Source organism: Alosa alosa, chromosome 8 (genome assembly GCF_017589495.1).
Source record: "Alosa alosa isolate M-15738 ecotype Scorff River chromosome 8, AALO_Geno_1.1, whole genome shotgun sequence".
In the NCBI taxonomy this organism is placed as follows: Eukaryota; Metazoa; Chordata; class Actinopteri; order Clupeiformes; family Clupeidae; genus Alosa; species Alosa alosa.
In genome coordinates, this window is record NC_063196.1 from 20,320,248 (window position 1) to 20,347,489 (window position 27,242).

The following is a 27,242-nucleotide window of genomic DNA, read 5'->3' on the forward strand; positions in this document are numbered from 1 at the left end:
CTACTTCAACTAGCCATGTCATGCTGTCCAATTTTTCAGTTTCATGTAATATCTTTAAACAGTAGTCTACTGTTAGCCTATAATCTTTTTGTTTCCACTGAAAAAGTTAAGTTGTATTAGGCTACATCTACATTAGGTGATACCTGAAAGATTGTAGGAGACAGTCAGAGACAATGATTTGTTTTTTGTTTCTTGTGAAAAGTAAATGGAGAGTCGAGCAAGGTGTAGGCAGGTCTTCAACCCATCCTGAGGAGAACTCTTCTCTTGAATCTTCATTCGCAGGGGTAAGGTTGGTATCTCTCTGAGGCTTCGAGGTTCGATGGAATATTGAAGAGGAGGAGAGCAACCAGGAGATCGAATATAAGTAGCCTACAAATTCCCTGAACAGTCTGCGCGATCTCCAGCACGAAGTGCGTCACGCACACGCACTCAAATGGTTTATTCAACTATGGATCAATTCTGACATATCGCACCAGATTGGAAGTCCACGGTTTAGGGGCGAAGAGTAATCAACCACGACGGGGAAGAATGTGAAGCGAATGAATTTTTGGTGAACATCTTTGTTTCAACTCGCTGGTGTAGAACCTGCGAGGATGTGGAGACGCTTCAAACACACCTGTTTGACAGTCACCACATAATGGCTTGTCGGAGTGGCTGCTGCTGCAGCTTCGGTCCACTGAATGAAGACAATGCGAGATTCCTTCTGTTGGCAGTGTTAATAGTTATTTATCTTTTGTGCGGCGCCGCTGTCTTTTCAGCCCTGGAGCATCCGAAAGAGAAACTGGCGAAGGAACGGTGGGTGCAACGGTTTGAGCACTTCAGCCAAAAGTACAACCTAAGTAAGAAGGAGCTGGGCAACTTTTTGAGGAACTATGAAGAGGCAAATGTTGCAGGTATCCGGGTGGACACCACGCGACCGCGGTGGGATTTCACCGGTGCATTCTACTTCGTCTGCACGGTGGTGTCAACCATAGGTAAGAATGGGTCATTTATTTATTTTTTTGTCTTGTGTTCACAGTCATGACTTGGTCTTGCACTTGGAAATTAAATCTTTAAGAGTGATTTTTGGTTTCTTATCCCAATTTATTGGGCATAGTGTTGATGGTGTTTTTGCATCCGATTGCCATAATACGATTCGATTGTCCTGGCCCTTTTTATTTTAGATAAATAATTCACCTTTAGTGGCGCACTGATTTTTATTCAGTGATGCCAATAGTGGAACATCAGTCTGCAATTAGCTTCTGACATCCCCTCCCCCCCATAGCCGTAGCCAATGACTAGATCATTTAAGCAGCAATTATCAAGAGAAATATTATATCCTTCCAGTTGGTCTTCAAAAAGATTCAATAGAACGAGTTGAAGTGTTGTTTAGTGGTGAACACTGCCGATGATTTGCTTTTATTTTCACTCACAACAATAAGTGTAACCATGTAACAAAATAATGAGATGGTGATGATGGTGAAATGTATAGAAACTAAATGGAAATAATAAGGTATGTCATCCCCATAATTAAGCCTAAACTTAGATATAATTGCAGGATGCAGCCATTGATTTGGAAATGGTGATGTTGCTTGGTCTTAAACACTTAGATCTTCAATAGTCATGTCCCTCAATCAAGGGGTTATTATTAAAGTATGTGAATTACAGTCATCTCATTCACAGACACATCTCCACTCCTTCAACATACTACTCATTTGTATGCATAGCGTGAGATCAAGAATCCCCTCTCACCAAGACATAGGCTTTGAATTTATTACATCACAGGGAAAACAAACTGGCCAGAGATTACGGATTAGAGATTAATAAGAGAATTTCATGCAAGCATCCAGTGTGATGTAAACCACCAAGTCCCCCAGCTATCCTGATACATTTTTGAGGTGGTCGTGACACATGCACCCACAGTGATCCTGTATACAATGCATTCAGACATCAGAGCACACTGGTCATGCATCCGAAGCACTTAGCATCCATTAGCTCAAACTCCGTCTCAGGCCCAGGACATGGTAGAATACACAGGACCACCTCTCTGCGGAGAGATCACACACACACACACACACACACATATATATACACGCACACACTTACACACCCTGTTTAGGTGCTGAGGTGCAGAGCTAAAATAAAATAGCTTGTACAGTGCTGTGTATGGCCAGTGGATAGTGGAGGTAGAGAGAGACAGACAGTCAAAGATCTGGGTGTCGCCACCAATGGCAACCCGGCTCCCGTGGTGCGTTTGAAGCACCCACCTGAAGTAGGAGGGGTTTTACACGGGGGGGGGGGGGGTGGAAGTGGTTCACATGTGGCTCACATGTGGCTCATTAAGGGGCAATTAAGAATTGGACTCTAATGAGCCCCGGAGCCTTATCTCCCAGAGTGAAGCACCAAGCCAGAGCAGCTGGAAGGGGATTGCCCAATATAAACTCACGGCAGGGCATGGCTGCGTGAATGTGTGGGTGGACGGTGGAGGTCTTCGGGGCTGTGCATGCTGCTCTGCATGAATCAGTGAGTGGATATTGCTCTTTTTAGGTGTCATGGCATGGCTCATGACATGAATTACAAGGGAATTTGTATATTATGAACAAATGTGGCATTGAATGTATATAATGTGATGTGTTAAAAAATCATGTGAGGTATAAGTTTAAGTATAGTATATATACATATATAGTATATATTTTTTGATCCCGTGAGGGAATTTTGGTCTCTGCATTTAACCCAATCGGTGAATTAGTGAAACACAAACAGCACACAGTGAACACACAGTGAGGTGAAGCACTAATCCCGGCGCAGTGAGCTGCCTGCTACAACAGCGGCGCTCGGGGAGCAGTGAGGGGTTAGATGCCTTGCTCAAGGGCACTTCAGCCGCGGCTCACTGGCCCACCCTCCGGTTACAAGTCCAGAGTGCTAACCAGTGGACCACAGCTGCCCCTGCACCAGGAGCTGTATGTTCATATTTATGACCATCTGTACACATTTTTTAGAGGTTTAATATTCCTTTTATCAATGGTATCAGCCAAAAAGTATCCGGCATTGTAGATTATTCTGAAATAATTGTTTTAAAAACCGTTATTTCTTTTGCTGTCACAGGGTTTGGGATGACAACCCCTGCCACCATAGGAGGAAAGGTGTTCCTTATCTTCTACGGGCTCATAGGCTGCGCAGCCACCATTTTGTTCTTCAACCTCTTCCTGGAGCGCGTCATCACCGTGATTGCCTTTGTCCTGAAACTCTGCCACGAACACCGCCACCGCCGTAAAGCCGTTCTTCCCCAAATCGGCCGGCCGCCCCATGGCTTCGCCCACGGCCACAGCCGCACAGGGCTGGACGGCTCGGCTGGGTGGAAGCCCTCGGTGTACTGCGTGATGTTGATCCTGGGCGCGGCGGCCATCTTGGTGTCCTGTTGCGCCTCGGCCATGTACTCGTCGGTCGAGGGCTGGGGCTACCTGGACGCCGTCTACTTCTGCTTCGTGGCGTTCAGCACCATCGGCTTCGGCGACATGGTGAGCGGTCAGCGCGAGGCCTACGAGTCGCAGGGCGCCTACCGCCTGGGCAACTTCCTCTGCATCCTCACCGGCGTCTGCTGCATCTACTCACTCTTCAACGTCATCTCCATCGTCATCAAGCAGGTGCTCAACTGGCTGCTGTGGAGGCTGAAGGCGCTGTGCAGCCCGGCCGCGTGCCAAGGGACAGCGGCCGTCATGAGGGGCGCGCACCACTCGCGCCGGAACGCTGTGGGCCCAGGGCGCAGTGGCCCACGTCACCGCGACCCCTCCGTCGACACTGATGGCGCCAATGAGAGCGAGACGGACGGGCGGCGCATGTCCGGCGAGATGATCTCCATGAGGGACTTTCTGGCTGCCAACAAGGTCAACCTGGCCATCATGCAGAAGCAGCTGTCCGAGATGGCCAATGGGCATCCCCGGCAGACGGGCTCCGGCTCGCGACACAACGGCTTCTCTGGAGGGGTCGGGGCACTCGGCATCATGAACAACCGTCTGGCAGAGACCAGTGTGGACCGGTAAACAGGAATATATCTGACAGTTGTTTGACGTGACCTATTTGGGTTGATGTGCTATCCCGAGAGAGAGCGAATCCTCACTTGTGTCTAGTGATTTCTTCCACCCCTCACAACACAGAAAGGAGAAATGCGTTGCAGAAATGTGCGACTCCCAAAGCATTCCCTGCAGCCTCCCTGTGGCTCACACACAAAGCAGAACTTGTTTGCTTTAATGAAGCCTCGGGTGAGAGCAACAAAGAAAACACCTTTGAGAAAGAGATAAATCTGTCTCCAGACATGGCTTCTTTTTCATGTGTGTTCTTTTTCAACATTACAGCTCCATCACAGAGGTGCCATTCTCATTATACCATTATATGTTCACATCCTGCAGAAAGACATCCTCTTCAGACAATTGCTTTTTCTTTTTCTAGAATCCAAAAGGGTAGACTTCCAATGTGTACAAAGGACGAACAGCTCTGAAATACCACCTGAGGGGAAAAAAGTGGGATTTAACAAGCCAGAGGCACTTTGAAATTGTGCAGCACAAGCAAGGCACTTTTAAGAGTATGAGTCGAGGTTTGGTGTCAGTGTTATAACGGTCAGTGCTTCGCATCGGCTTCTATTTGTAGTACAGACACAAAGATGTAGATACGATACGTCCCTGCGTAGTTGCTAACTCCAACCCCAGGTACGGCCCATATGCTACTCACATCTGGCCCAGATTCTGCCATCAGGGGCTTTTTGACCTTCTCCCAGGTGTTTCAGTCTCTCTGTCTACAACCAGGCAGCTCCAAACGATCAGCTCCGTGAAAGGATGCCAAGTGGAGAACCGAGAGCTGACTACTCTGTAATAGAAGCTGTGAGGATACCTCTGTCTGAGCCAGGTACAGTTTGGCACGTGGCCCCATTCTTTCCCCAAGGCACAATGTCACAAGAGCCGTGACGATCATGTCTTCCCAACCTCGTCACACACTACCATTCACACGTTACTGTTATGATGATTGCACAATGAGTGTTGCACATGAATAGGCGAAGAGATTGCTGATATATTTTTGTACAAATCAGTATGCTCTACTAAGGATTTTAAATCACAGTATATTCTGCCACAAGCCGGGTTTTCTTTTCAGTCTATAAGGTATTGTTAACACAGTTCATTGTACATTGCTTTTAGTTGACCTTCAATCTCCCTGGAACAATAAATAATTCAAAATAGTTAAGGTATAACACTATATTATGTGAGGATTCCTTCATAACATTGATGAAAGGCAGTCAACATGTATGAAGCAGTAACTACAAGAGTTATTGGTTTATTCATGTTATAATTATGCATTGAATTATGTTACTTGGGAACCTTTTGTAAATCATAATGTATGAGTGAACTGAAAGAAAACAGGTTTGGCACTTTACTTCATAAATAATGTTTAAGATAATGTTTTGCTGTTAAGTGAATGCATTAGTGTTACTTACATCTCAATGTAAAGTGTTTTAACATTGTGTCAATAAAACAAATAAACATTGAATGAAACATTCTTTCATTGTTTTGTTCATTTTAATCGCATATTTATGATTATATTTTTAGATCATGCATTCAATCTTGTTTTAAGCTCCCACTTAAATGAGTAAAATGGTACATTTTATTGTCAAAAATAAAATAAATTGTACTGTCACAGATAAAATCTTGGCTTATACTGCCCTACAAAGCCAAAGTGCAGTATCTACGAAAATTCCAAACTGAAAAAAACAGCATTGTTGTTTGTCTTTCACACTGTATTTTAGCAGATACTGTAAAATAAAAATCCCTACATCTTCAGGAAATGTTTCGGGCAGAAGTGTTTCTCCACATTTAAAATATCTTCAGTCTCTGTTGGTAACAAAGGAATTGGATACAACAGGAGAAAAATACTTGAACCAGAATGATATTTTTGCAAGCCTAGAAATGTGTTTTTGTTTTGACAGGGAAAGCTATGTGTTGCATCTAAAACAATCTCATAAATAGTACTGCAGGTATTTATATCATGCTAATTGTTCAACAGTAACATTGACGAAAACAATACATAATCAACCTCATTAGTGCTTTGTGTTGCAAAGTTGTCATGGTAACAGCAACACTTTTACAGTGGCCTAGGCACACATGAAACCAGCTGGCACAGAGAAACAAGGCATCAGAGTTGTTGTAGGCCTAATAGAGTGGTAGGGTGAGCTCTGGAAGATGAAGACTTAGGGACTTGTCTGTGTCAGGGCTGCCACAATTAATGAATTAATCGTTAGTTGTCAACTATGAAATGAATTCATTCATTTTGGAAATTGGTTAATTACTTTGGGTAATTTTTATGGAAATTTGTTGAATTTGCTGGTTGCTGCTTCTTAAACTTTAATATTTTCTGCTTTAGGCCTACTTACTCCTGTGACAGTGAACTATTTACATTTGGCGTGTGGACAACAGAAGGCATTTGAGGGCAAAATCTTGCTCTCAACATTTTTTCACCATTTTTTGACATTTTATAGGTTGAACAACTATTGATAACAAACAATTGATTAATCAAGAAAATAATCAAGAGATTAATCAACTATGATGAAAACTGTTTGATTTGATTGGCAGCAGTAAGGAGCAGTGGTGAGGGTTTTTACAGAGTCACGACTCTTTTATCCCCATTATATTACTGAGTGCACTTGTGGAGATCTGCACTCCATTTGGGGGGTATTTGGCTCTATAGGCATTTCTTAGTAAAAGTTGGAAACAGGACTTATCATAATTAGCATGTTCTGAATCCAACTAGCCCTGTTCCCAAGCCGAATCTTGAGTTTTTGACCATCTAATTAGCATAAACACAATGGCTGCCAAAATGGTGATTTGGGGCACTTTCTTCAGACTGGCATCATTATACCATGTAAATACATTAATATTGTTCATGTGTGCATCTCAGAAATGTCCTGGTGGCAATAAATAAAAAGTCAAGGTTGTGAAAGAAATTAAAATGCAAAAAAAATACCATAGATTATGTTTACGCTCCTCTTTGGCAAAGAGTCTGGGCCCACTTCCCCGATAAGGACGGAGACACGCTCTTAAGAGGGTTTTCTACGATTCATCTTACGATCGTTTGTTTGGTTTTTCCGACTGTTTCCCGAACATGCTCGTAGCATGTGAGAAGTACTGTTAAGACGCTCTTAGCCGGTAACGAGTACTCTGGAGCACTCGTAGATCTACGAGTGTTTTCACGATGCTCTTAAGCTACGATGGTTTCGGAAACAGTCGGCAAATCTTAAGACGTTCGTAAGAGGGACTTTACGACGCTCTTAGGCTTAAGACGCTTTCGGGGAAGTGGGCCCTGGCCTGGCTTCATTGACTAACGTCTTCTTCCTGCTGGGTGGACACTTGTTTAAAAGAGTCATTGGAGTTCCTTTTAACCAATCACAAACAACCGTTAACTAACAGTCTAGCATCATATCCTTTATTCCAAATGGGAAAGATGGCCAGCAGTCACACATTTCATTAGATTAGATTAGATTCAACTTCATTGTCATTGTGCAGAGTACAAGTACAGAGACAACAAAATGCAGTTTGACTCTAACCAGAAGTGCAAAAAAGCAGAAAGGTGCAAGGTAGAGGTCTGCAGTCCAGCGGTAGACCCTGACGCAAAAGAGTGCGGCGCGGGACAACATTTGAAAGCTCTTTGCGGGAGCGGGCGGGATGAGAGAGGTGCGTTCGCGGGTGTGGGACAAACCGATGATTCACTGCACTCCCTCAAATTAAATATGTGCGTAAAATTAAATATGGAAATGATTAAAGTAGTGTTCATAACTATAGTTCAGCTGGATGTGCTGTTAGGCAGCATTAAAAAACGGGGTTTAACTGACGGATAGCAGGCCTATAGCCTATTGTCGTTTACGTGGGTTCAATTTGTTCCTGCTGCTCATTGTCAAAACTCAAAAATCGAAAGCATGACAGAGGAAGAGGGCACCAGACTAGGCCTACTTCAGTTGTTAGCCTACATTCAGAACCAAGAAACTGACATCTGGAGTCTTTCTGGCTCTGTAGTGGGAGCTGAACTGGAGTGCATCACTTCAATATCTGACAAAAGGACCCTAAACAAACTGATCAACATCTTGGACAATGAATGTCATCCGCTCTACAGCACTATCAAAAACCAAAAGAGCTTGATCACCTGGAGACTTCGCACACTGCCATGCACAACTGAAAGGCTGAGGAAGTCATTTGTTCCTAGGGCCATTGAACTGTTCAATGCCTCACTAAAGGGAAGAGGAGAGAGAGATTTCTCTGCTTAGTCTGTCTGCCTCTCCACCCTCTCCATGTCCATGTTTTTTGAGTACTGACTGCCCACTACTGCTTACTACTGTTTTACTACTGTTTTACTATTGTACACAGCCTAATGTTTTCACTACTGTTTTACTGCTACACTGTTTTTCATGCTATATTAGCACACATGATCAATGATCAATGGCTGCGGTCAGGCTTCTGATACAATACTGAATGAATGAATGGCTATAACCCTATTACCTCAACCTGTTCTTGCACTGAAATAGTTTTTTTATTTCACCTTGTCTACATTACACTTTACTCTCCTATTTGTCTATATTATTTATGCTGGTCTCTAGACCTTACTCCTGCACTGTTGGACTAATGTTGGACTACTTTTTGCACCTTCACCATGACACTCACTCTCTTTAGCACCTCACCAGTCCCGGCCCTGTCACTACAAACGTCTTATGCTTGATCACCCTCAAGCACATTGGACTTTCTTAATTTAACTTATATAGTGTATTTAGTATTTAGTTTTGTTAGTTTTCTTATCTGTCTTATCTTCTACTGTCTTATTGTACAGTGGAGTTTAGTTAAATGTTTATACTTATACTTATGTTTACCATTTCTGCTGTAAGTGCATGTTGTGTGTTATGTCTGTATGCTACTGAGACCCTTGAATTTCCCCTTGAGGATCAATAAAGTATCTATCTATCTATCTATCTTTCTCAGGTGTGTGTGCTCCTTTCGTGAGACAGAAAGAAAAACTGAATAGGCTGTCCCTCCTGCATGCGGGCTTTAGCGGGCGGGAGCGGGACATCATGTTACAGATGCGGGCAGGAGCGGGACAAAAAATGACACATTCATGCGGGAGCAGGACAGAATATTGTGGGAGCTGGACTGAAAAATCAGTCCCGCGCAGACCTCTAGTGCAAGGTGATGTCGAATAAGGGGTGTGAGGAATGCGTTGGGGAGTTTCACCACCCTCTGCACTGTTTTCCGGTCAGATGCAGAGCAGTTGCCATACAATACTGTGACACAGTTGGTGAGGATGCTCTCAATGGTGCAGCGGTAGAAGTTCACCAGGATCTGAGGAGACAGGTGGACCTTCTTTAGTCTACTCAGGAAGAAGAGACGCTGGTGAGCCTTCTTGATCAGGGAAGAAGTGTTGAGGGTCTAAGCGAGGTCCTCAGAGATTCAAACACCCAGTAACTTGAAGCTGGTGACATGCTCCACCTCAGTCCTGTTGATGAGGATGGGAGTGTGTGTGCGCTAGCTTTTGACTTCCTGAAGTCCATGATGAGCTCTTTGGTCCTCATGGTGTTGAGAGCCAGGTTGTTGTCTGTGCACCGCAATGTTAGGTGCTGGACCTCCTCCCTACAGGCTGTCTCATCATTGTTGCTGATGAGACCAATCAACGTAGTGTCATCTGCAAACTTGACAATGGTGTTAGGTACATACATGTACAGGTATGCAGTCGTGGGTGAAGAGTGAGTAAAGAAGGGCTCAGCACACGTTGGTGTTCAAGAGTTGAAGAGGTGAGGTCTGTTGGTTAGGAAGTCCAGAATCCAGTTACAGAAGGAGGTATTGATAGTTCACTGAGTTTGGTGATCAGTTTGGAGAGCATAATGGTGGTGAATGCTGAACTAAAGTCAATGGACAGCATTCTCACATAGATGTTGTAATTGTCAAGGAAGGCGGAGTGAAGTGCCGTAGAGATGGCATCCTCCGTGCTCCTGTTCTGACAGTAGGAGAATTGGTAGGGGTGGGTAAGCAGGTCTTGAGGTGGGCCAGGACCAGCCTCTTGAAGCACTATTATATAGCTATTCATCTAGCTATTAAAGGAACACGCCACCCAATGTCAGTAGTAATATATGTTCTTACCTTAACTTTCACGAGTTGAGTCATACCTCTCCCGCACGGGTATCGCACTGAAACGCTCTGGTGCGCGACAAATGTGTAGCTTGTTGCTATGCTAGCTGGGCTCAGACGAAAATATAGAGGGAGGAAGATAGCAGTAATCAAAAACATCCTTGTTTTCCTACTTAAATACAGTTGCACGAAAGTAGTTGATAAAAATGTGTAAGGTCACACAACATGAAACGCGGGCGATTTTCCAAGCCGGTAATAAACAGGAGAACTACAATGTGTGGCTAATAGCACGCGGGAGTACTTCACCTAGCTTAGTAATATTAATTAACACCTAATTGTAGATCCTATCCACCATGAAATCACTATAATACTTCTGCTTGTTATCACAACCCTTCACACTACTCGTGCAACTGTATTTAAGTAGAGAAAACAAGGATGTTTTTGATTACTGCTATCTTCCTCCCTCTATGGCTACGTCTGAGCCCGCTAGCATAGCAACATGCTAACACATTCGCGCCGCGCACCAGAGCGTTTGAGTGCACGTACCGACATTGGGAGGCGTGTTCCTTTAATTCACAGAACATTCAATCATTTTACTAACACAACGGTTATGAAGAAATATGTGTAACATTTTACGGGAAAGGGACATGAATTATCATGAATTAATTCATTATTTATGCATTACTTCATTCCTTTTTATCTTATGAATCAGGAATAGACATGAGTCATTATTACATTACATTACATTTGGCTGACGCATTTTTAGCCAAAGTGACTTACACATGTCAATTATATTACAAGAGATTACATTGTCCCCAGAGCAACTTGGGGTTAAGTGCCTTGCTCAAGGGCACAACTAAGCCAGGAATTGAACCGACAACTTTCAGGCTACTGCACGCTAGCCCAGTTCCTTAACCGCTACACTACCACCTCCCCGTAATCATTATGATTTCTTAAGCATGATCATCATGATTACATGAATGTAAGGTTAATTGCTCATGCGTTCATCATTTCTGTGTCACAGAATTTGAGCAGTGATGATCACACTTTTGGCAAAAAAAGAAATAGTCATGATCATGCTTAATAAATCATAATTCATGATTTCAATGATGTGCCCCACTGTACCTAATGCTTTAGGTGATGCGTTATTCATATGTTATTCGAAATGAGTATATGTAACTGACTCATGCCGAGACTACATACATTACCAACCTAATTCACTTCCAATACCACAGTGTAGAGGACGAATTTAGCTCATAGATAACTAACTGTGGAACTTCAGTATAACCAAAGATCCTTGATTGCTCCGCTTTAACCCTCTCTGGTATAACATAGCCAATTATCTCATCTTAATAGTAGGGAATACGTTTGTATTTCAAGTAATAGAATTAAGGTATGACTTATGTTTGTGGATGTTATAACAAGTAAAGTGAAGCTTGCCAAACCCACAGGCAGCTTGATTGTGACTTTGATTGTGACACTCCTGTTAGTAAACTGGAAAGAGCTAAAAATATAAATGTAATGGTTGTCGTACTTACCGAGCCCAGGAGGTATCATTGCAAGATTTTTTTGTGTATCGAGAGAATGTGCATTCATTTTAGTGAATTGTGCACTCATTTTACTAAATTGTGTGCATGTTTAATAGTGCGCTCATTTTTACTAAATTGTGGTCTCATTTTACTAGATTGGGCACACAATTTAGTATTGTGTGCTCATTTTACTAAATCGTGTGCACATTTTAGTAATTAGTGCACTCATTTTACTAAATTGTGGTCTCATTTTACTAGATTGTGTGCACAATTTAGTGTGCTCATATTACTAAATCGTGTGCACATTTTAGTAAATAGTGCACTCATTTTACTAAATTGTGGTCTCATTTTACTAGATTGTGTGCACATTTTAGTGTGCTCATTTTACTAAATCGTGTGCACGTTTTAGTAAATAGTGCGCTCATTTTACTAAATTGTGGCCTCATTTTACTAGATTGTGTGCACGTTTTAGTTAATAGTGCGCTCATTTTACGAGATTGTGATCTCAATTTAGTAAATTTTACATTTTACTCAATTGTGCGCATGCTTTACTATATTGTGCACAGTTTTACTAAACTGTGCCACGCCCTCTGTTTGCTGGTTGGCTGGTGGCTCTTGGTAGATTTTCTACACAAGAAATCCAAAGAGAGCTCATCTGTGCCAGTCTCAGTAGTGAAGCAAAACAAAACTGAGGTCTTGAAAAGCATCATGAATTGCTGAAGAATGTGGGCATTGGTGAACTCACAGAGGAAACAAATCTTCAGAAACATTTGTCTGTAGAATTTACAATGTGCACAGAACAGACTTGGTGATACATTTGGTCATATAGTAGAATGATGGAACTTCTAATGAGACAAAATTCAGACCATGTGGATTAGTGTGTACAATTTAGGATTATAAATTAACAATTTTAAACTTTACATTACATCACTACACATCTTTCTTGACCCTCAAAAAACGTAAGTCAATTGCCAAATATGCCTGCTCAGTTATAAAGTCTTTTCAGGTAATTAGCATAGGCATAAAACTAGATTTTCTTTTCTTTTTTCCACAGAATGTAGGTCTACCTCTAGATTTCTGAGATGCACACATGCAAAAATAGTATTATTTCACATGGTATAATGACGTCCGCCCAAAGAAAGTGCCCAAAATCGCCATTTTGACAACCATTTTGTTCTTATTAGATGGTCAAAAACTCAAAATTCAATGGCAACAGGGCTAGTTGGATTCAGCACACCTTAATTATGTAAAAAAGTCCTGTTCCCAAGTAAGTAGTACTAATAATGCCTTTAGGATGCACATATCTCAAAAATAGCACTTGTCTAATTTGAACGCTTTGTTTGTCTAGTACTACTACCCGTAGTTTGACGTAGATCTTGAGAGACGAGCAGCTATGGTAAGTGAGCAAGCATTTTCTTTGTGGGCGAAGTTTTCACGTTAAAAACGAAGCATAATTAAATTGTTGTGGTGTCTAATTCAAGATCACACGACTGGACTCCAGTCCTATTCTGAAGGGTTTTAGACACATACAGATTTCTTTATTTGATCCAATAATTCAGTGAAGCAAACGACTCCCGATTATGGGATCTATATTAACGTTAGGTAGCTAGCATAATAACGAACACTAATTTACATCAGGGACCATAACAACAGCTGTTTGAAACAGCCTACCCGAAAAGCGTTGTGTTGGATCAATCTGTTAGTATATGTTTGCTTTTTAATTTAGAGGTTTACCAGTCCTGACATGTTATTTTGTTGTTAGCATAGCAGTAGAACTAGCTGTTAGCCAACATCTTGTTGTTTAGCTGAAGTCGTAGCTGGCCTTAAGTTATATCACACAGACTGTTCTGCTTACAATCTATCTATGTTATATCAGATGACTTAATGTTAGTGTTATAGTACAGACACTTATTCGATTACTTGTTGGGCACTTACTTTCTTAGTAGAAAAATAAACGTGAAACATGATTTTACCTTACTAGCTAGCACAATGTCATAGTAGTGACTCAGGTTAGTAACGTTAGGCCTAGATCATGTCATTTATGTCGACTGGGTTCTCGTACCACTGGGTAAGGGACTGGACTTGAGGTGAATCCATAGCAGGTGTGTAAAGGTAACCTAGATCAGGGAAAGAGCTTGGGATCTGCATTGTTGAGCGCCAACAACAACCGTTTTGTTTGTCGATTCAAAAGCTTCACGCCAGAACAAAAAAACGGTACTGTTATCGTTAGTCGTTTGTTTGGTTAACTGTTTATTGCGGTACTTTGCGGCTCACTAACTTGTTTTTTTTTTCTACAGGGACAAAACCAAAGTGGAGGTCATGGTCCTGGAGGTGGAAAGAAGGACGATAAGGTAATCACAGCAGTTTTTTTTTTACCTTAAACAAGGCTGCACGATTCAGGGAAAATATGTTGCAATTTTTCTGACAGATATTGAGATTTGGTTTGTTATAATTTTTGAAAGGCAAGCTTCAGTTCAATGTTCCAAATGGTGCTTTAAGTTGGGCCACCTTTTAGAAGTTAACATGTGCTTCATTGTCACACAAGGAGGATGAATATAAAAGTAATAGATGTGACCAGATTAACTATTGGGATAGATTTGTGAGCTGCACGATTCATTTAAGCCTTTGCTATTAGCTAATTGTATTAGTTCAAATAGGATTTAGATTAAAAATCAATTAATTGTGCAGCCCTAATTCCAGCCCACACAATTTCAACATAACCTGAGAAAAAGACTTATGACATCTATGTTGTATTGTGTTCCTGTGACAGGATAAGAAGAAGAAATATGAGCCTCCCATTCCTTCCAGAGTAGGGAAGAGGAAGAAGAAGTCCAAGGGGCCTGATGCTGCTAGCAAGCTACCTCTGGGTAAGACATCTCACTGGAGGATATTCAGCCGAGCACAGTTCTATAAACACGACCCTGGAAAATATCGGACTCTCCGGTAAACACGACCCTTGTAAATGACCATTTGTTTTCTGTGTGGCCTCCCCAGTTACGCCACACACCCAGTGCAGGCTGAAGCTTCTGAAGCAGGAGCGGATTAAAGACTACCTGCTGATGGAGGAGGAATTCATCAGGAACCAGGAGCAGATGAAGCCTCTTGAGGAGAAGCAAGAGGTACATGCCATCCCAAAATTAGCTTATTGATAATTAATTGACTTTCTTTCTTCTAAAATGGGCTATTAAGTTTTCTGAGCTACTATGTTTTCGCAAGGTTTGATTCTGCTTTCTAATTTTGTAGGCTATGATGAGATGTGAGATCATATCATGCGGAGATATGTATATGTTAGGAATAAACTGTACTGTACTGATTTAATCAGGAAACAGGAGTGGTGTTTTAGCCAAGCTTTGTTTTTGGTGTAAGGAGAAACCCAGTCTTGGTGTTGTCAGCCCACAATGCAGTAGATTTAGCTGTCTACAGATGTGAACGCTTGTCAAAATTGCACCCACAGAACTATTCCTATTGTCTCTTGTCAATAAAGCCTCATTATAGCAGCTCCATCAAAACCTTTTCTCACCCCAGTCATGTGTCTTTCCCATAGGAGGAAAGGTCAAAGGTCGATGACCTGAGGGGAACCCCCATGTCAGTGGGGAATCTGGAGGAGATCATCGACGACAATCACGCCATCGTGTCCACCTCGGTGGGCTCGGAGCACTATGTCAGCATCCTGTCTTTCGTGGACAAGGACCTTCTAGAGCCTGGCTGCTCCGTGCTCCTCAACCACAAGGTGTGAACTTCTAGCGCTATTAGAGTTGGTCAGTGAACCTGGCAAGGTGTGAACTTTTAGCGCTATTAGAGTCAGTGAACCTGGCAAGAGGTTGTTTGTGTTTGAGTCCAACTGTGACCAAATGCTTGCATTTTGCGACCATTTTTTGAGACCTAGCGAGTGTTTTTTACAACTACTCACGCATGTGCGATCTGAACATTTTCCCCATTTTGAAAAAAACGAGGGAGTCAGTCTGTCAGTGTAGGCCAATGTGTCCCGGGGTGATTAGTCCAGCTTTTCTCAACTGGAGTGCCTATAGCGCTTATCTGCCGCTGGCTTTCAGGTGCCACCACCGCTATGTTTATTTCAGTCTTGCACGGCAGACAGCAAAAATATAAACCTTGAAACCTAAAAAGTCTTGCGTGAGGCTCTCCGTTTAATCTTACGTAACGCATGCAAGTGGCAAAGAGTAAACAAACGTCAAACGTCTCAGTGGATTCATTTAATTTGAATAGTGTTTTCTTCGCATGGATTTTTGTAAATGTTATCGAGAAATATGTTAGCCTTTTCTGCTTCAGCTCCAGACCATAGTTGCATCATTAGGCTGTTGGATCCTCCTGCAGAAGTTATCGGACAGGAACTTCACTGGTTAACCCATTTTACTTTAGCTGCAGGTTGTGAGCAACAGGCAAACACAAGATGCAGTTTCAGTCCAAGAAGTTGTAGCTGTAATAATGTGTCAATGACCAACGAAGCATAAGTGTACTTTTATTTACTTTAGTCACCAGATTAGGCAAATGACTGCAATTAAAATGGAACTTAATTATACTTAAGACGTATAATAATTTATATATTTATATATATTAAGTCACATTTTGTGTGAAACTAGGCATGAAACGGCTGAAGGAGTTTACACGGCTTACATATTGCATATATCATTTAAAGTTAATTGTAATTTCTGTATTTATTACCAAAGCATTTATAAGCAATACAGTTGAGATGGGGGAAAATGTGAATAATTGCGTTGCAGATCGATCTGTTTTTGCTCCTAAAATGTTCAGTCAGGGGCTGCTGTGCTCCTAGTTAACTAAGTCAGTCTGGGGCCCGGTTGTCATTGAGTAATCGTGGGTGTGCTGACCTGATGAGGTGTTTGTGTTCTGTTGGCCTACAGGTTCATGCTGTAATTGGGGTGTTGATGGATGACACTGATCCACTGGTCACTGTGATGAAAGTGGAAAAGGCTCCTCAAGAGACGTATGCTGACATTGGAGGACTGGACGGTCAGATTCAGGAGATTAAGGTGAGTGTTTGAATATGAGTGTCTGTCTGTCTGTTCTGTCATGGTCATCAGTAAAATAAGCAATCAATAATCAGCTGTAATCTGTGTTATGTAGTTTTCTCCATACTCCATACATGTTATTGCCCTCTCTTAAAAGTTTGGGAACTGATGTGTGGGTCCACCTGTCCACAGGAATCAGTGGAGCTGCCTCTTACACACCCGGAGTACTATGAGGAGATGGGGATTAAACCTCCCAAAGGTGTCATTCTCTACGGGGCACCAGGAACAGGTTGGTTAGGCTTTAATCTTTTACCTTACTTCAAGGTTCCCACGGGTCATGGAATTTCTGGAATATCAAGGAATTTTGGAAAGTTTATTCCAGACATGGAAAGTCAGGTTTTTTTTTTCATTTTGGGGGCAAAGTCATGAAATATCACAGAATTTTGTAGTAGCAGTTTAAATTTTCCAAAAAAGAATACATTAATATAAACATTACAAACTAATATATTTCCACACAGAATTGGTGTATGTCTGATTATTAGCTTTTCTGCTTGCTTGATTAGTAAAAAGTTAAAGATTCTTGAACAATATGCGGCATTCATTATATAGTAGGTCATGGATATTCAGGTTTTTTGTCAGGGAAAAGACATGGAATTTTACATTTGATCCCTGTTACTTTACCTTACAACAGTGGTGTGTTTTTAATATCAGGATTTACAGCAACGTTGTCTTTGCCCATTGTTTTCAATAAATTGTATTGTAATCAAGGCCCTTAAAGAATAGTTTAAATTCAATGTTACAGTGACCGTTAACCTGACTTGGCCTGCACTCATCTCAAATTGAGCTAAGAGAATTAGGAATTAGAAAAAATTATATGTGCTGACTTTGGTCAGTGGGTTGATGGTCATTTGGCCAGTATTCCCAGTCCACAGCATCACATGTTAACCTTCCTCTGTGGGTTAAAGGTAAGACTCTTCTGGCCAAGGCTGTGGCCAACCAGACGTCGGCTACGTTCCTGCGCGTGGTGGGCTCTGAGCTCATCCAGAAGTATCTGGGCGACGGGCCCAAGTTGGTGCGAGAGCTCTTCAGGGTGGCGGAGGAACACGCCCCATCAATCGTCTTCATTGATGAGATTGATGCCATCGGCACCAAGAGGTTAGTAAACATTATCAAAAATTCTATATGTGTGGGCAGAGGTAGACGTTGATGTTTGGAGATTTCACCGTGCATACATTTTAAAATGTTTCTGCTTTTAGAGCTGTTACTCTGAAAGATCTCACATGTTAGAGTGATTACGTTAAAGGAGAATTCCGGTGTGATATTGACCTAAAGTGTATTGAAACATGATACCGAGTGTGAACGTATGTCTCATAGCCCATTTCGGCTTGTCCCCTGCACTCCAAAATCTGGCGCTAGTTAGCCGATGCTACCAACAGCTTTTTCAATAGTGGTGCTTCGGCATAATAAATCACTGTTTTACACCCATTTACGAGGCTCAATGTATCTCCACACTTCATTGGTAGACTTCCGAGGGCCCTGACATTTAAAACGAGACATTGAGAACTTTGAAAAAGCACTGGTAGTTTACTTACAAGACGATTTGTACAGACAGTACCTTCACAAAGTTTAGCATTTGCAGCCATCTTGAATTTAGTCACGATAAGTCGAGCAACGAGTAAGAATGAACAGGTATGATAAGGGATCAGATTCCAAAAATAATTCAGTGGAAATGCATGGATTCCAGTTGCTGCTACTGGAAGAAACTGGAACTGGAGCCTCGTAAATGGGTGTAAAACAGTGATTTATTTGCATGGCTAGCCCGATGCCGAAGCACCACTATTGAAAAAGCTGTTGGTAGCATCGGCTAACTAGCGCCAGATTTTGGAGTGCAGGGGACAAGCCGAGATGGGCTATGAGACATACGTTCACACTCGGTATCATGTTTCAATGCACTTTAGGTCAATATCACACCGGAATTCTCCTTTAAATTGCATAAGCCAACACTGCACTTTTTGAGCACTGCAGTTTAAGTCATGCTCCCCATCAATGGAGCTCTGTCCCTCCTTCAGCCAGATCACTGGTCTGAACTTATGCATTGTGTTCACTGGACATGAATTATTGATTAAAAATGAAAGTAAATGTTATAAAATATGTTTCAAATACTGAATAAATGAATACTTTTTTTCTGTTTCATAGTTTTCCTTTCTGCTGCACTGATTACTAACTGTGTTTTGCACACACCTGTTGTGTTGTGCGATGTCCTCTGAAGATATGACTCCAACTCTGGAGGTGAGAGGGAGATCCAGAGGACCATGCTGGAGCTCCTCAACCAGCTGGATGGATTTGATTCCAGAGGAGACGTCAAGGTTATCATGGCCACCAACAGGATCGAGACCCTGGACCCCGCCCTCATCAGACCAGGTCAGGACCAGAGGCAGAGCACTGCTCCCCAGATCAAAATACCTATACCCTACCTGACTACCTACCTACCAGTGTTGCGCGGTCTGCCCGAAATGAAGCGGTCGCCCGCAGATGACCGCGGTCACCCGCGGCTATGAGTCATAAACTAAATATTTTAATGATATTCGGGTCATTTGCGGACGGGTCAGTTAAAATTAATTAAATATATATTTTCTACAAATAGGCCTACTTAAAATATCACGAAAAGGCTAGCATCAATACAGTAAAGAAGCTGAAGACGAGAGTTAAAATAATAAAGACAATAAAGAAATATTGGGAAAAGTTCTTAAAGAAGATGACAGTAAGTTATGGTCTATGTAGGCCTACTTCTTGCGAAGCCATTTAAAAGTTTGACAGCCAAAATGGGCAGCCTGCAGGAATAAATGTTATGGCACAGACTACACAGCCAAATCTACCAGTATGTATAGGTTCGCGCATGCATAAAAGTTACAGTTCGTTGTGTTTGTGACTTTAAACAGTGGATGTGCTTTAGTAAAGCTTTGTGCTTCATTCAGCATTATAAACTAGTTCTTACGCTAACGTTTTGACCAGCAATGTATCTCTCTTGCCTACCTTGCCTCACCATTTCTGTTTTCGAAAGAAACATGTATGTCCATGGCCTTCAAATCTTATCCTAGTATTCTAATCCTTGGTGGTTGCGTGCGTGCTTGCGCTCTTATTCTCATTCTCTCTCCTGCGCAAACATTATGTCCTGCATGCCTAAATAAATTAGTTTGTTTTACGGAAATGGCCTACTGTCACACTGCATGCAGGCTATAACCAAAAGCACACATTTTGTAAACTAGATGTACCGCATAGCGGTACAAAATATGACCGCCGCTCAGTCCTGTACATCCGTTCCGCGAAAATAAATCACACTTCAATTTGTCTCCATATTTTACTCCATGCCCCACTCTTGAAACTTTTGTGTATGCTTGTTTGGCATGCCTGAGTGTGTGTGTGCGGCTGCACAGAAAGTAGCCTACTGGTGCTGAAAAGGTGAATAGATTGTAGAATAGCCAAAGAAGATGTAGCATTGTTATAAAATCTCTAAACAATCACAAGTAGGGCAGTTCATCACAGTTCATCCATTGCAACTGGATTGATGAAAGGTCACTTACACCTGTAGGCTACATTGTATTTGGGAAAAGCAAAAGGTATCAGCATAATTTTATTTATTTATTTATTTATTTATTTATAAACAAAAACATCTCTGTCAGTTCCATGCCGTTTTCAACAGCTATCAAAAACTAAGGTCATTTTTGGATGGATGGATTTTTTGTGAATGTTTCTTCTTCTACATAAGATTTTAGTCATCTTTAGTTCATGTAATATAAGTATTGTAATTATTCATAAGTATTGTCAATGCACAAATTAAGTAACAGTAGTCTGAAACGTTATTGTTAATGCACAAATTAAGTAACAGTAGTCTGAAACGAAATGCTGTTTTACATCTAACCACTGGTGCAATGAACTGACATGTCCAAATGGGCCTTGATGAAATGCGTCGCTACTGTTCATTCACATTTTAACAGGCCAAAGTTGAAGAGCTGTTGTCCGTTATTGTTCGTGCAAATATAGGCTGATTCATGTTCCCTTGCATTGTGTAACTGAGGTCCATGGCTAGTCTGGCTTTCACCAGACCAAGCTCAATCTTTTAAGAAATCAAAAAATAAATAGCGGGCAGATCAGGCTGGGTTCACCCAGCCTAGTCCATAGGCACCCATTATTGTTTAATTTTCCGATTGAGATATCCACACTCTGGCTATTCTAAATGCAAAAATGCATCAGGGAGTTATGACAAAACTGTAACTAACAAACTAGATCCTAATAGAAAGCTGTTAGCTTCCCTAAGCTACAGGTAGGCTTATAAGGTAGGCCTATTTACAACATAAATTGTCAATAGGCTATGCTTGCAACACAAATAAAATCTCCTTTGGAAACCAATGGCTTACACCTTACAGTATCAAGCGGACTTAAACTGCCATATCGTGGTAAAGTTGTAATAAAATTCACGCAGCTCCATGAGTCAAGGAAAGCGTGAATGAAGTAGCCACTTCTAAATGGGACCCACTACACAGTAGCTTAAGGTGTGTTGCTAAAGCAGCCATAATGAAATGAAGGTGTCATTGTTTGGATACTTTCACACACACGTGCTTTTTAATTTCACAGACTACAACTACCAAGCTGGAATCAAAGCACATCGATTCCCCTCTCACACCCTGCACGCACTTAAAACTAAATAAACAGGCGTCTCAGTCTCACATGTATAGGCAAAACTGTATCAGACCGGTGTAACGTTGGTAAATCTTCCATTGCACAGAATGATTTTTTGTAGCACGTGCAACAAATGACAGTCGAAGATACAATTACAGTGCTGCTATCAATTTGCTTGGTATAACCGCATTTATAGTTTTCTACAAATGCAATCAATTAAATTGGCCTCCATCACTCAACCAACGCTAACGGTAACATTACCTAGGTCCTTATTGATATTATAAGATTAACGCATTCTGCAGTAAAACCAAGCATGTCCGATAAACATCCTCAGATTTATTTCGGCTTCAAGAAGAAATGGGAATTACATTTCATGTGAACATCCTATCCTTATTAGATGTTCTCTGTGGTAAACTACAGTCCTTGTAGGAAGCGTCCATTGTTTTTCCAACCCACTTTTAACTTCCAACAAAATTACGTCTCACTGCAACGATGTGGCATCTAGTGGACAAACGACTACTTATCGCCAATACTGGAAATGCAGCCATGATGATGAATATTTATTTTGGCTTTCTTTTAATCCTACTAAATTTGTAATTATGTATCGGCCGTTCTAATACCGATAGTATGTGGGTGCCTGTGTGTGCATGTGTATATGTGTGCACCGCCATCTACATGCCAATGAGTGTACAGTCACTAAATGTACACATAACCTAATTTTTTTTAGACCCCCCCATGGATGAAATTCTACGAAACTTGGCATACCCCCAGAGAATGCCGGGTCAATCCCTATATGATAATAAGCGGGTCGGATTGCGGGTCGGGTATCATTTTGTCCTAATTATTATTCGCGGTCCGAGTTGCGGTCAGGTTGATTAAAAGTAGTAGTGGTAGTAGAAGTCATGGTAGTAGTAGTGATATGGCATGTACAGAACAGAAGATAATAAGATAATAAATATTCACAGCAAGGATAAAAATGTCTTTTTGAAAATCTATTTCATAGCTGAAGAAATTGTGCAAAATCAATGTATAAGCCGCAACTAATAGTTGGGAAATTACAGTATGTTTCATCGCTACATACATTATTGTTGCAATGCATCAGTGATGCCTATAACCTATGTATATCTCAGCACCTATATGGGACAGTTTTTCCATACATGGATTAAAGTGTTAAAAGCTAACCTCCACAACCTTGTTAACTCCTGTTAGGCAATATAACTCTGCCTCCTCTGGTTTGCAGAGATGCTCATCTAAGTTGAGGAGTCCCTTTTGGTGTGTTACGTCAGGTGTTTACTCAGGTGATCAACAGAGCAGTGATTTTCAGCAACTCTTACAGGAAGAAAACAAGTTGTAAACCCATTTTCTTATTGCACCTTTTGATTTGAGTTGAATAAGAGATGCCCGATTAGCACAAACTGAAAATGAGTCACCAATAGTGTGGCAAAAAGTTTACACTTCTAGAGTGAAGATATATATGCATTAAAAGCTGAACGTTTAAATGTCAAGATGGAATTTCTCGATGGGTGAAAGCATCGCTCAACAACGCAGGTTTGAGTGCAGCGCTAGCAGATGAAGAATCAGTGAAAAGCCCTCAAAGCGGCATATTATAAGGCTAGAATGCAAAACAATAGAGGCTCTAATTTGGCCATATTCACCTATTTTGCAGTCATGAATGAAATTCAGGGACCGAGACCGTTGAGATGTCATGACTCCGATACTGCTTCTACTGCACGTCGCTGCTTTATTTCAGCATATGCTGATTAACATGTAAATGAGAGTATTATGTTTCTGCTACACATGGAAACATCGTATTCTGAATATTACCATAACCAGAATATGGTTCTTAATCGGTATATGGTGTGCATGGAAACGTAGTCAGTGTCTCTCCGTGCTTGCGTGACTGACTGACTCACTCACTTCTCCCCACTGCGTGGCTATTTCCAGGACGGATTGATCGTAAGATCGAGTTCCCCCTGCCAGATGAGAAAACAAAGAGGCGCATCTTCCAAATCCACACCAGCAGGATGACTGTGGCCGACGATGTGACCTTAGATGACCTCATCTTGGCCAAAGATGACCTCTCTGGTGCTGACATTAAGGTAAGTTGGAAAAAGAACCATATTTATTTGTAGTGTTGCGTCACCCTTTTTAGCCTAGGGGTTAGGGGGACGTAGGCAAAATATATATATATATATATATATATATATATATATATATATATATATATATATATATATATATATTTACAAAATGGAACAACAACACAATCCACCAAAACTAGCTATTTAGATTGGAACTAATTTACCTAAAGACTAAAAGACAGAAATAACAGTAGAAACCAACCTCACTCCCTAACTAACCAAATACAGTAGAATACAGTAAAGGTTAAACAAAATGGCACTCAACCTCCCTACAAAGCTTCCAAAAAGTATATGGCTATTTAAAAAAACAGGTATGTACAAATATATTTACACTTAGAGATACACTGCACAAATGTGGTACAATCTAATTTTAAAAAAACTTACCACACAAGCACACACAACACAAAAAGGGTGAGCTTACAGCACACCACACAACTAACGGCATCAGCCACACAAGAAAGCAACAACTGTCTGGAGCAGGAGAGGGGAAGGTCTCTCACTCAGTACATTTAAGCACAGATAAGTCAAGCTATGGCTATAGCTCAACTAGGTCATTTTAATTGGACTACTGTCCTTGTCCCTGTATACAAGTATAGGAGGGGAATCGACTTATTGAATGAAGTATTTCCAACTCCACTATAATATGCCCCCTTTCAGCTTGTTAGGATCTGGCTCCATCCAGTTGACCCGTGTATCCTATCCACAGAACAAAACAATTGACAAACAATTGACATAACGTATTAGTACCGTCGAGTGGTCAATTGAACAAATTTACAGCTTTGTATATTTCATGTGTGCTGTATGCTTTACAAATGAGATGCATGTTATCCCTCATGGTTATGGTGTTATCTGAAGGCAGACGACTACTGTATGCTTCCTCTGTTACTTCCGGGTCAAAGCCTGCACAGAATGCCTAGGCTAGTGTGGGTTCAGGTGAACGTATACATGCAGGACCAATTTGACTCCCAACCATGTTATCTGGGTTTGATGATTTCAGTCAGACTATCATGCTGAACAGGTATTTTAAAAGTTCTGTTTTAGTTGGACTAACACAGAATTGCATATTTTTCTAACGTTATGCACACATACTGAGTGGGGAGGGCAGCCAGACATGTATCCATTGCCTCTTGTCTCTCTGTACACTACTAAATGGGCCAGTGTCCTTCTCCATGCAACATTAAGGGCCTGCTGACAGGAAGGAGCAGAGAGACACAGAGACAGAACATGGCACATGATAGCAAGAGGCACAGTACAACTCACAGGCAATGCATCCGAAAATGTCAACTTAATACCCATTAAGAAAAAAACACAACTAAATGAATAGGTCTTAGGACGTAACAGTAGTAGCTACAGGTTAAGTTGTGTCCAAACTATTCAGGTTTCCTTTGAAGGGGTTGTCTAGGAGTGAGATTAGAATGTTTCTGCTGCCCCCTTGTGGCAGAGGTGTCACACAAAAGCTTGCAACGCATTCAAACTTTTTTTTTTTTTTTTTTTTAACAGAGACTAGGGTATATATATACATACTGTTATGAATATCTCTGATCTGTTAATTGGTGGATGATTTATTTTCAGCAGTGTCTCCATTTCAAATGGTGACTCTGTATGTAAACCTATCTTTTATTTCCTTCCCCCTTCCCCTCCTATCTCTCCTTCCCTTCTTCCTTTCTCTCTCTCCTTGTGTACCTCCTGTCCTCTCTCCTTTTCTCTCCGTTTGCCTCTTTCCTCTCCTCTCTTCTTTATTTCTCTCCTTCCTCTCTCCTCTGCCCCCCCTCAGGCCATCTGTACTGAGGCCGGGCTCATGGCCCTTCGGGAGCGCAGGATGAAGGTCACCAACGAGGACTTCAAGAAGTCCAAAGAGAATGTTCTGTACAAGAAGCAGGAGGGCACGCCAGAAGGACTTTACCTGTAACCACAGAGTTGGTTATTTTGCAGCCACCTGCACCCCTACATCCTGTCCACTGCTCCTGTGTGTATGAGCGCGCACGTGCATTGTTTCCACTGAATGAACCCATTTTGATATATTGTTTGCATGTAGTTTTTGGCCACCAGTTTTTTTGCCTCATTGTAATATATGGAAAATAAAATTCTTGAATATACAGTCATATTTGTTAGCTTTCTTTTTATTCCACCTTCTGTTATGCCAAAAACAGTTTGTACATTTGGTGACTTCCACTTTAAACAGTAATGTCTACCCTCAATTATTATCATGGTTTCCCAACATGATTTTTGAAGTGACTATGAAAGTGTGTGTGTTTAATTAACTCCAGCTATGGTCTTATACCTTCCCTTTGTAACGACGTAAGTGCATTATTAAACAAGCCATTCACTCCTGAAGCCATAGCTCATCACCACCCGGCTAATCACTCATAAAGTTGCTCTGGTCTTCTCTCTCTGACTCAGGCGCTCAAAATTGAATGTGAGGAGGTCGCTAATGCCACAGAGGTGTGTGGCATTTCTACAGAAAATAGGAATGCTTACATTGAGCATTTCCCCAATGCCTTTGTATTATTATAGACCAACGGCAAATACAAAAATATTCAAGGAGTGTGTTCACAAATTTTGCTCAGAAGTTCAGCCTGCGACTGGTGAAACGTTAACACACACATACTGTACACACACTTGCTGCAAGATGGTTATCCACAGCAACAAGACATAACATCACTTCCACTCCCAAATTAAACCTTGAAAGACAAATGTTTAAATTGTTTTTCCTTATATTCACAACAAGGAACTGAGTGAATTAAAAGTAACAGTAACAAAAACTGCTAACAGGAGCGATCTGGCCCCAGCTTTGCAGTTTGTGTTTCTCATTAAGAGAGTGCTACAAACATGCACTACTGAACACTGGCAGAGTAAATCCTGAAGTATATTTACAAGAGGATTGTCTCAATATGCACAAATAATACTTTATTTAACAACTTTGGCCCTCAAAAGTGCACTTAAATACATATTAGTAGTCAGGATACTCTAGGAGTGGGATGTTTGATGCTTATTGTTTTAATACCATAGGCCTACACAATGGATGGCTCCTACAAAGTAGATATGTGGTACCTCTCATCAAATTGTAATTGTAGCAAGTTCTAGAGCCTAGCTGGTCTGAATAGGTAAACCTCTACTCTGGCTTTATTTGGTGGCGCAGGCCCATTTTCTTAGTCGCATAAATACGCAGTAGAACACCTTGAGAGCACTCGCCTCAGTTTAGAAGGTGGCTCATTCCATGTTAAATCTGACCAAAATAGTTGCAGCACTGTCTCAGATTGTTTTCTTGTTTTCTTTGCCCTAAGATCTTGGAAGCCCTGTTTGGGCATTGGGGGTCCCTGACAAAGTTTGCTGCAAAATATGAAATTGTCTTATATGGCAAAAAATGCTACAGGATCAGTATTTGATCTGCTGATACGTTACATCAATACGTCAAAACACTTTACTGTTAATTAACCGCCAACAAAATGAATGTTATGTGAAGCAAACACTATGTGTTCAACACAATAGGCCTACATTTGACAAAGAAACAACAATCCTTAAAAAAAAATCCTACATACTGTCAAAGTTTGCTAACATGACTATTGTGGTATTAGCACTCTATGTTTTTAAAATACATATAGCATAAGCATCTAACAGAAAAAAAGGCTATACAGCTACATGATTAACTTAAGTTTTATGTGTTGCGATTATGAGGGGGTCCTTGGAGAATTTTCCACTCCATGAGGGGTCCCCGGCCCACAAAAGTTTGAGAAACCCTGGTTTACACAGTCCAGATGTGTGATCTAACTTATAGCAGTCACC

At 41.3% G+C, this 27,242-nt stretch overlaps 2 protein-coding genes across 2 annotated transcripts; both read left to right on the top strand.

The window, feature by feature from the left end:
- Positions 1–337: 337 nt before the first annotated feature.
- Positions 338–5,524, top strand: LOC125299455 (potassium channel subfamily K member 13-like). The gene is made up of 2 exons (XM_048250733.1): positions 338–974; positions 3,085–5,524. The coding sequence occupies exons 1-2, from the start codon at positions 638–640 to the stop codon at positions 4,017–4,019; spliced, it is 1,272 nt and encodes a 423-aa protein (XP_048106690.1). The 5' UTR covers positions 338–637; the 3' UTR covers positions 4,020–5,524.
- A 7,439-nt stretch (positions 5,525–12,963) lies between these two features.
- Positions 12,964–25,561, top strand: LOC125299162 (26S proteasome regulatory subunit 4-like). The gene is made up of 11 exons (XM_048250314.1): positions 12,964–13,049; positions 13,951–14,004; positions 14,424–14,520; positions 14,648–14,772; positions 15,198–15,383; positions 16,534–16,662; positions 16,834–16,930; positions 17,607–17,796; positions 18,911–19,062; positions 23,263–23,417; positions 25,234–25,561. Exons 1-11 carry the CDS (start codon positions 13,047–13,049, stop codon positions 25,366–25,368), a joined length of 1,323 nt encoding a protein of 440 aa, XP_048106271.1. The 5' UTR covers positions 12,964–13,046; the 3' UTR covers positions 25,369–25,561.
- Positions 25,562–27,242: the final 1,681 nt, after the last annotated feature.